The sequence below is a fragment of the Vicugna pacos genome, chromosome 18, assembly GCF_048564905.1.
Source record: "Vicugna pacos chromosome 18, VicPac4, whole genome shotgun sequence".
Taxonomy (NCBI): Eukaryota; Metazoa; Chordata; class Mammalia; order Artiodactyla; family Camelidae; genus Vicugna; species Vicugna pacos.
In genome coordinates, this window is record NC_133004.1 from 20,204,645 (window position 1) to 20,214,970 (window position 10,326).

At 39.3% G+C, this 10,326-nt stretch overlaps 1 protein-coding gene across 8 annotated transcripts in view; it reads right to left on the reverse strand.

The window, feature by feature from the left end:
* Window positions 1-10,109, reverse strand: part of MEIOB (meiosis specific with OB-fold) — a 29,899-nt gene extending 19,790 nt beyond the window's left edge. For 3 of the 8 annotated variants that reach the window (XM_072942389.1, XM_072942394.1, XM_072942395.1), the window contains exons 1-3: window positions 9,928-10,109; window positions 4,659-4,735; window positions 3,003-3,060 (exon numbers count right to left, since the gene is read on the reverse strand). In XM_072942389.1, coding sequence (XP_072798490.1) covers window positions 3,003-3,060; window positions 4,659-4,727 — 127 coding nt within the window. In that variant the 5' untranslated portion in view covers window positions 4,728-4,735; window positions 9,928-10,109. Of the gene's footprint in view, window positions 1-3,002; window positions 3,061-4,658; window positions 4,739-6,196; window positions 6,272-9,927 lie in introns of those variants that run through there. The other 5 variants (XM_072942393.1, XM_072942390.1, XM_072942392.1 and 2 more) reach the window with 5 other exon arrangements.
* Window positions 10,110-10,326: the final 217 nt, after the last annotated feature.

The window sequence follows — 10,326 nt, forward strand, 5'->3', positions numbered from 1 at the left end:
AACCCATGCACTTATGGTCAATTAATCTATGACAAAGGAAGCAAGAATACACAATGGAGAAGAGTCTCTTCAATAAGTGGTGGTGGGAAAACTGGACAGCTACATGTAAAAGAATGAAGTCAGAACATTCTCTAACACTATATACAAAAACAAACTCAAAATGGATTAAAGACCTAAATGTAAGACTGGATAACATAAAACTCCTAGAGGAAAGCATAGGTAGAATATTCTTTGACATAAATTGTGGCCATATTTTATAGGATCCATTTCCTAAAATGAAGGAAATAAAAGCAAAGATAAACAAACTGAACCTAATTAAACTTAAACGCCTTTGCACAACAAAGAAAACCATAGACAAAACAAAAAGACAACCTACTGAATGGGAGAAAATATTTGAAAATTATGACCAATAAGGGGTTAATATCCAACATATATAAACAGCTCATACAACTCAACATCAAAAAAACAAACAACCTGATTAAAAAATGAGCAGCAGAACTGAATAGACATTTTTCCAAGGAGAAAATGCAACATGAAAAGATGCTCAACATCACTTATCAGGGAAATGCAAATCAAAACCACAATGAGATTATCACCTCACATCTGTCAGAATAGCTATCGTAAAAAAGAACACTAATAACCAATGTTGGTGAGGATGTGGAGAAAAGGAAACCCTTGTACACTGCTGGTGGGAATGTAAATTACTCCAGCCACTGTGGAAAACAGTATGGAGGGTTCTCAAAAAATTAAAAATAGAACTACTGTATGATCCAGCAATCCCACTTCTGAGTATATAACCAAACAAAAACAAAAACACTAATTCAAAACGATACATGCACCCCAATGTTCATAGCAGCATTATTTACAATTGCCAAGACAAGGAAGTGTCCATCAACAGATGAATGGATAAAGAAGATACAGTATATATACAAAATGGAATACTACTCAGCCATAAAAGAATGGAATTTTGTCATTTACAGTGACATGGATGGACTTAGAAGGCATTATGCTAAGTGAAATAAGTCAGACAGAGAAAGACAAATACTGTATGATATCACTTACATGTAGAATCTAAAAAGTACAGTAAACTAGTGAATATAACAAAAATGCAGACTCACAGATACGGAGAACAAACTAGAGGTTACCGGTGAGGAAAGGGAAGGAGGGAAAGGCAGGGTAGAGGTGGAGGGAGTGGGAGGTACAGACTATTAGGTACAAAATAAGCTACAAAGATATATTATACAACACAGGGAATATAGCAAATATTTTACAATAACTATAATGGAGTATAACCTTTAAAAACTGTGAATTGCTATACTGTATGCCTGTAACATATTATATATCAATTATACTTCAATTTAAAAAGTTAAAAAATAATACAACCTAATGTATAAATGCACATTATAGATATCTATTGAACTGTTGTTAGCACTTACCTTTGGGGCGGGGACTAGGATTGGAAAAATTGAGGAATAAATAAAGAATTTCACTTTTCAACTCTATGACCTCTGTATGGCTTGAATTTTTATGAAAATATATTAATATGTTATATGTGTAATATTTCTTAAAGTCAGTAAGCGTATCTTCTCCAAAAAATGAATACTGTACCATAATTATAAAAGGTTCCTTGCTGTCATAATCTGACAGGTGAAAATTATATTTCATTGTTGTAATTTTAGCATATATTTAAGTCTTGATCTTTTTCTAACTCATATATTTTAAGTTATTTCTTTTACAGCTTAGAAAACAGATATATAGAATTTCTAAAACTACTCAAATGGCAATTCTGATCTAAAATTAATTATAATGAAGTAAAATGAAGACACAAACGAGTTGGGTGGGAGATGATATCTTGGTTATTTACCTCAAAAATAACAACAGAATATTATATAAAATAAAATAAAAATAAAGGTACCTATTACTCTATCATGAATCAATTAACACAGCCACAATTACTCAGGTGATTCAAACAAAATTAATGCCTTCTGTCAAAAATATTGGCCGGCTGATTAGAGTTCTGATTCCCTCAATCTGTATAGAAGCATTTATACTGTACACTTCAGTAAAAATCACTGACAGTTTAAAAGCTAATAGTAGTGAATTGCTACTTTTGGCATTCTATATCATATCTCTCTGCATGTAAACTACAAAAGTTTGAAGGTGAGTTGATTTTAAAAATCCTATTTTAGTCTTGGATTATGTTTCCACAGTCCTAAAACTCTTGTACAATTCAAGTAACTCAATCAGAACAACTAAGCCAAACTTAACTGTATTTTCCACATATGAAAGATGGTTTTTTTCACTGAATTGTCTGGTTGTTTGAGTAACTACACAGATGCTGTTGCCATACTTCTCTCCCTCAACACTTTCATGACCTTCCTCATGACCTTGGAAATCCCTTCCTCCTTATCACTTTCTGTCTTCTATGAGATTTACCTGTGTACTTATATCTCAGGCTGATAATGATAGTGAACATGGAGGTCTTACTCACCCTAACATGTATGAGCTCATTTAATTCTCATCCCAGCTTTATGTACCCGATTTCACAGCCGTGCATAGGACAGATCTCAGATGACTCAGCGACTAAGTGAGCCCAGTCAGTCTAGCCCCAAGTCCATCCTCTCAGACACTGTGATATTCGAGAATGATGAGAAGAACACAACTTCTCTGTTACCTTTACACTGGGTTTTACACAGGGGAGGTGCTCAGTAAATACACGTTGATAGACATTAATGAGTTGGCCGATTTAACTAGCTATTTTGGTAATGTATACACAGCCTTTAAAATTATGTTTGAGAAATATAAAATAAAATCATTAAAATGATTTTAATGCCCTCAAACATGTGGCCTTAAATCAAGTACTTTACCATGCAATAGAGAACATGGCCATTGCTCTTAAGGAGTAAAACAGGCATGAGAAATTTAATCACTTAAATATACTTTGTTGGAGTCATAAGCCACAGTTGATGAAAAATGAAGCAAAGAGTTAAATAGAACTCAGCTTTTTCTGTCTGGAAAGCCTTTGACATCTGTTTTCCCAATAACTATGCCGATTATTTTCTGAAAAACAATAAGGTTATAGAAGACGAATATTAAACACAGATGTAGATGGTAAATTTAATTTCATGGACTTGCTATATTTTACTAGCTCTAACAAACATTTTTGACTAGGAACCATTTAAATATATTTACTCCAGACAAACATCTAAAAGAACTTCATAAATGTTCAGTTCCACAAGGAATGGTACAAAGTAATAAGACAGTTAACTGCTATTACAAATATAATCATTTAATATTAGTATGTTTCTACTTTATTTTCAATCACTAGGTGGAGTACAGTAACTGCCCTAAGCTATCAATCCTCACTGAATTATTCAAAGCACATGTATAATGCAATTTAATTTGCCATGGTCTTCAAAGCTTTCTTTTATATAGGGTTTTCTAACAATCCACATTCAATTGCTTAGCTTCTTAATCCAAACATGCTGGACAGTAACACAAATTAGATTGTAACAAAACTTGCATATTGCTGCTAATAAATCTAAGCTGTAAAGTCCTAGATCTTAAGCCTTAAAGTTATTAACATGTCCTTAAAATTTTTTAATTCTCTTTAGTGACTAACAAAAATTAAATATTTTAAAAGTGCTTTAAGAAATAAAAATAACTGCCTTTTTTTGAAAGGATGAACTTATATCACCAATTCTAGCAACTGATTTAACCTTGCAATAATCGGTTATGTTTAAAATACATTCAAGCTTTTAAGACCACCACATCCTAACTGAGCTGTTAGCTAGTCTTATTACGTTTAGACACACTGCTATTTCTTTAAATTCCAAATGCATACAAATCTCATTGAATTTTGTTGGGAAAACAACTAAGGGAAATATTGAGTAAAATTTTCTAACTGAAGAAGCAATTAGCGAATAGTTTATCTTTCAAGAAAAACTATAACAGCAATTATTTTTAACACTAATAAGCTTTAAATTGCAAATTATTAAAGTTATATATAAATTTATCTCATTTTAAGAAACCTGATTTGCAGATTCCAAATGTAAACAGCAGACTGCTGGAAAGGTAAGGGAGTAGATAATTGCTTTACACAGTAAGTTCTTCACCTTACGATTCCACCTAGATTTCTTTTAAATAAGTAACAGTCTTGGCATATTTGAAATGACTGAATTCCCTGCAACCCCTCTCCCCAAAATGAATTTTCACATAATCATTTCAGAAATATACCTGTTGTGTAACTTCATGTCCTAAAAGCAGCATAATGGCAAGTATTTCAGTCTATAACTTGGACAATTTGATTAGAAAATAGATACTACTAAACAAAAATGTTTTAATTTTACAATGCTAAATTTGAGTTGTTGTTAAATATTTAATTAAAATAATACAAATAAACTTTTAATCAGTTTTAACAAACACTAGTCATATCTACAATCTCCTGCTCTATAAGAAAGACTAACTTTTATTTAGTTGGCATAAATACAAAGAAGCTTAGAAGCATTTAACATCTAACAATCACACTAATGCAATGAGATCTGTTTACTTGTCAATTATACAAGCACATGTTGAATGAATCAATAATGTTGACATAATGTGATATTACCAGCTAAAGTTCCGTTAGAGAACTGAACCACTACACCATTGAAACGTACCAGATTAGCCATATTTGGATGAAGACCTGAAAGTGCAGTGAAGTTCTTTGATACAATGGAGTTTGCCATTCTTTAATCTGCTTTTTAGAAAATAAAATTTAGATGGATTAATTAAATAACTGAACTAAACTGAAAAATTCCAAGATTGAAAAAAGAATTTATCTAGGAAAGTACTGGATATTTTATTTATTCTTTAGGAAAACTTTTTATTACAAAAGTAAAATATAAGTTAATATAAATTCAACCAGTAAAAAGACCTGTTTCAAAACGTCCTTTTTTAGTTAATGATATAGTTTTGTGAATGATATAGTTAGGTTTCAATTTTTAAGTTTCACTTTAAAAAAAAACAATTTGCCAATGTTTGAGCACTCGGCAAATTTAGAGTTTCAGATGAGAGATGATTCAATGGCACATCTGCAGATTTAAACATTTATTACTATAAAGCCTATTTTAACTTTTGTTTTGCTTGTTTGTTTTGGGGGCTAATTAGGCTTATTTATTTTTAGAGGAGGTACTGGGGATTGAAATTAGGACCTCATGCATGCTAAGCATGTGCTCTACCACTTGAGCTATACCCTCCCCATTTACAAAACCTACTTTGAAAAGCCAAGCAAAACTCTATTGTAATGCTTCAAATCATGCATTTAGTTACACTATGTGTGGGGATAGGTGGTACTTTACCCTCACCTCCAGATCGTAAGCTCTATGAGGGCAGAGGTGGTGGCTTCTTACATATTACTTGTGTGTGCATTCCAATACTACCTTGCACAGAAAAAGCACTCAGTAAATATCAAATGAATGCAATGGTGGCTTGCACCTCAGTATCATCACTAGAAAAGGTTTTAGTGTAGTAACAACTGTCAGCTACACCAAACTAGCAGATTTACTTGATTTCACTTCTTACCACCAGGCCCCTTTAATGGTAAATGCCCTCAACTACAGGTTTTTCACTTTCAGGACATGTCCTATAACATGAGTTATGTGTTAAGTCAGTAAGACTATGGAGTTAGTCAAATATGATTTTGAATTCCAGCGCCACCAGTTCGTAGTCAAACGTTTTGACATTACTGAGCTTTAATCTCCTCATCCATAAAATATGGATAATATCTACCTTACAGGGTTGTTGTGAGAATTCAAAATAATGTACAAAGTGCCTAAATGTTCACAGACTCTCGATAGATGAGACTAGTGCTCTTCGTTCTTATTCAATGTAGCAGTTTCTGTGTTCAAGCAAGCCACAATAAACAACTGGAGTGAAGCAGTGTTAAGTTCCTATTCATCCTTTGGCCTAGTCTGATCTGGTTCACTATGCACTTTCAGTCTCTGAAACACTTGCCAAACCTTGACAGATTTGTTCATTCATCCATCCACTCAACAAACTTTATTGAGAGCCTGTCAAGTGCTAGACACTTGAGGTTAGAGAGGATGAACTATTCATTAGCTAGATTTTGTGTAAAAACACTACCCACCTACATATTAAATGAGTTCTTCAAATTTTTACCCCTTAACATCTCTTGGTGGTTTAGTTATTGACTTACATGACATCCCATGAACTCTCTGAAGTTCCTTCACTTTCCACTATTTTTCAAAATATATGGTGATTGCTTTAGTGTCTGCCTCCAAAACAAAAAAAATGTCAACTTGCTTATCAACATGGACATTTTGAGAAATACAAAATTAACATGAAATAAAGAGCTCAATATGGTGATACAGAGACTACATCATTCATCAGTGACTACTGTCCCTTCTACTTTCCAAATATATTTTAAATATGTCTCCTTTTCTCCATCTCCAATGCCATCCCCTCAGCCCAAGGCTCAGTCATTCCTCATCTGGAGTACTGCAATTACCTGGTTTTATACATAGTTTATTTATGTATAAAACCACTTGCAGGTTGAGTGTCTGATATGTATCAAGCCCTACATCAGGATGGGGGGTGGGGCCTCAGAGATGAGCAACAAAAACAGAGGCCCAGATGTGGGACTAGATGTGTACAGCCTCAAGGCCACTGGCCCAGATACTTGACAAGGGTAAAGGGAAAGAGGAGTTGGTGGTGGAACTAGTCCAGTTAAGGTAATACGGTGCAATGTCGCAGGTAATAGTTGTGGAGTCCCTGTGATGAGGTTGGCCCTGCATTACAGACACTAGATACACCATGACCATCTCTGACAGCCCTCCAACCCAGGTCTCCCAAATTCCCTTTCCTGAGCTCTAAGCCCTCCTCCTACTTTTGAACGGCGACCTCCGGTCTGGACCAGAGCCAAGCCTGACCTGGCCTGTTCCTCCCAGGACCTTCCTGGTCCTTTGCTTTAGATTTCATGAGGGCATGGTAGGGCTCAAGCCCTTCATGCTCCTACTGGCTGCAACTTCCCTCCAGAGGAGAAAGCTGCACTGCATGATCCTTACTCTTGCTATGGATCTGGCACAAGAGAAGGGGATTCTGGACCCAGAGGATGAAGAGACACTGTGAGCTACTGCTCTGAGGTGTCTGGCCTACAGGTTCAGTTCAGGGTGTCAAGTCAGACACTTACAGAAAACTCTACCAACTTTCTGATTTTGAGGTCATAGTCTCAAATTCTGAGTAGGCCAGTTAGTCAGTTCGAGGCCTGGGCCTGGGATGGAAGAATTGTGAGCAGGGGGTTGAAGAGGACAATTGTCATAAATTTGGGACTTTTTTCTCCAGGGCCAGGAAGGGCTGCGTGTGTTTGTGCCTCCTGTGCGTTCTCTTCATTCCTGTCAGTACAGTTATTCATGGGGGCCTGTGTGCCAGGTACTGGGCTGGTACCCTGGAGCTACCTCAGACTCTGCTATCAGAAAATTCTACTACCGGGGTGGGGGTGGGGTGGGGGTAAAGCTCAGTGGTAGAGCACATGCTTAGCATGCATGAGGTCCTAGGTTCAATCCCCAGTGCCTCTGATAAAGAAAGGAAGAAAGGAAGAGAGAAAGAAAAGAAAGGAAGGAAGGAAGGAAGGAAGGAAGGAAGGAAGGAAGGAAGGAAGAAAGAAAATTCCATTATTATCCACTCTGTCAACATTAACACTTCCTCTCTTTCACTGCCCAGATCCAAAATAATCCTCACCAAGTCCTGCCAATTCTCCTGATTAGCTCTTGAATCTGACTGCTTCTCCCATCTCCCTGACATTACCACTATCCGCTTTCACTTTTGCCTCCTCTATCTCATCTCCAACACAACAGAGAATTCTTTAAAAACTTAGATTTTGTCTCTCCCTCACCTAAAACCCTTCCCAAGTTCACACAATTAAATCCAAACTCTGCTACAGCCTTTTAACGCCCAGCTGATCTGGTCTCTGCCCATCTCCTCCTCATTTCACATCACTCTCGCCTTGACAACCATGCTCCAGTCACCCCAGCTGCTCTCCTTTCATCAAATGGGACCTGGGCCCTGGCTTACACAATTCCCTCTTCCTTGAGCATCCTCCCCAGTTCCACCCTCATATCTTCCCAAGACAGGCTCTTCAGTATTCTTTGGGTCTCAAAGAGAAGACCTTGCTACTTCTCTCCCTCAAGTATCCCTCAGCCTCTATTCCCCGTCTCAGCATTCCTAATTCATAATTGTTGCCTGTGTGCTGTCTTTCTCCTTCATTACAGCATAGGGTCGATGACAAAAGAGCTAAAGCATTCGCTCTACCACTGAACTCCCCCCACTTCTTTTTTCCATGCACTCTTCTTTTAATTGAGATACAGAGTCACACGCAGTATAAATAATAATACAGAAATCCCTTGCCCCCTTTTGTGTCCTACAGTGCCTAGTTACTTTAGTACCTGATGCACAGTACATGCTGGCTACTTGCTGCCTAAATTAATCAATGAGTTGTAAAATCAACCTGATTTATAATTTGAGAATAACATTGCTACAATTAGCTTTTTGGATAAACAGAATTTTGGTTAACAGCTAATTTTACATTTATAACAAGCACTTAAATTATGGAAACAAGTACAGTTTATATCCTGCTATTCTAGAGGATGGAGCTTCCAAAAAGCTCAGCAATGATGTTCCTGTAATTTTCTATTTTATTCTAAGAACTGTGCCGGAGCTACTACAGAGAAGTCCTCTTTATGTGACCATTTCATACATGGAAATCCCCCCAAACTTCCATCACAAACCAAAGATTTTTTTTTTAAACAAACCTTGACAAAATTGGTCATTTCCTGTAAAAGGGAACAGTCATTCTGTTATCTCTGTAAGTTCAGTTCAAAAGGGTAGGTTTTACTGCTTCAATGGGAACTCAGCAAATTCTGCATTTTGAAATTCTAGCTGACTTCCAAACACTCTGGGGTGTCCATAAGAAAACTGGCCAACTGGTCATCACACTGGAGAATTCCCCAGCATGGGGACAGAAGGGCGCTTGTTAGTAACTTTTCAAGGTAGCTTCAAATTTTCTAACTAAACTCTGCTTTGGAAAAAAAAAAAAGAAGAACAAAAGAAAGAAAAACGAAAAGAGAAATGCATGACTTGAACTCAAATACAATTTCCCAAAGTTTGTAATTTCATGTCCTCCTGACACTTTGCACCTCATAGATGAGTTCAGCACTTGGCAACAGGGATTGAAGAGCTGTGCCTTTTCAACCCCGCGGTGAAATGCGACTCTCAATGGTTTTAAATGTATTCTGAAGATTCCAACTCTATGACATTCTGGAAAAAGCAAAACTATAGAGAGCCGGCGCACCATCCGAGGTTGCCCAGAGTAGGGGGTTTCTAGGACAGTGAAACTGCTCTGAAGGCTCCTGTAACCGTGTATACGCGTCTTTACTCATCTGTCAAACCCACAGAATGTCCAACACCCAGCCTGAACCCTAACGTAAGCTAAAAGCAGTCTCTGGGGAATTCACTTTGCGTCACTGCAGCATGTGTGTGCATATTCCGCGTTGATTACACCTGCCTGTTTACACGCACTGCGCTCTACCTGGACGTCCACACTCTACGGTATTCTGAGTGTTTCTACGCGTCCCTGTCCCCGAGACTTGGACAAGAAGCGGACGTCATCCGCCCACTTCGCATCTGGGCGTGCGGGCGTGTCCTACAAACCCCGCCCCGCCGGCTTCCCCAGCACGAGGAGACGGGTAACCTGAGAGCCGGCAGAACACTCGGGACCCAGGGCCGGGGGCTCAGCGGGCTTGCCTTCGCCACAGCCCCACCGAGCTCGCGGGCAGCCGGGAGGGGAGGCCGCCTTCACCGCCCACGCCGTGGCCCGGAGGCCCGCGCTCAGGAGCTGACGAGAGCCCGCCGCCCGCTGCCACCCGGCTTCACCTCAGCCGCCCGCGCCGGCTGCTCCCGGGAGCGCTCCCACGGCCGAGACGGTCCTCGCACCTGGACAAGAACCCGCCGCACAGAGGCCCCGCCCCGCCGCCTCGTCAGCGGAGCCTGCGCTCGGCAGCTTCTCCACAGAGACCTCGGTCCACAGCCCAGCCGCGCGACAACTGCCGCGCGACCGTTAGCGCAGGCCCCGCCCCGCCGCGCGCCGGTGCCGCCCCCGAGCTCCGCCCCGCCTCGTCCCCTCCGAACTCTGGCTCCGCCCCCGCTCCGCCCCTGAACTCCGACTCCACCCATGCCCTGACTCCGCCCTCCGTCCTGCCACTTTCCCTCCCACCGCCTTGAGGGATCCCAGCGTCTTTATTAAGTCCAGGTCGTGGGGAGCAAGACTCGGGG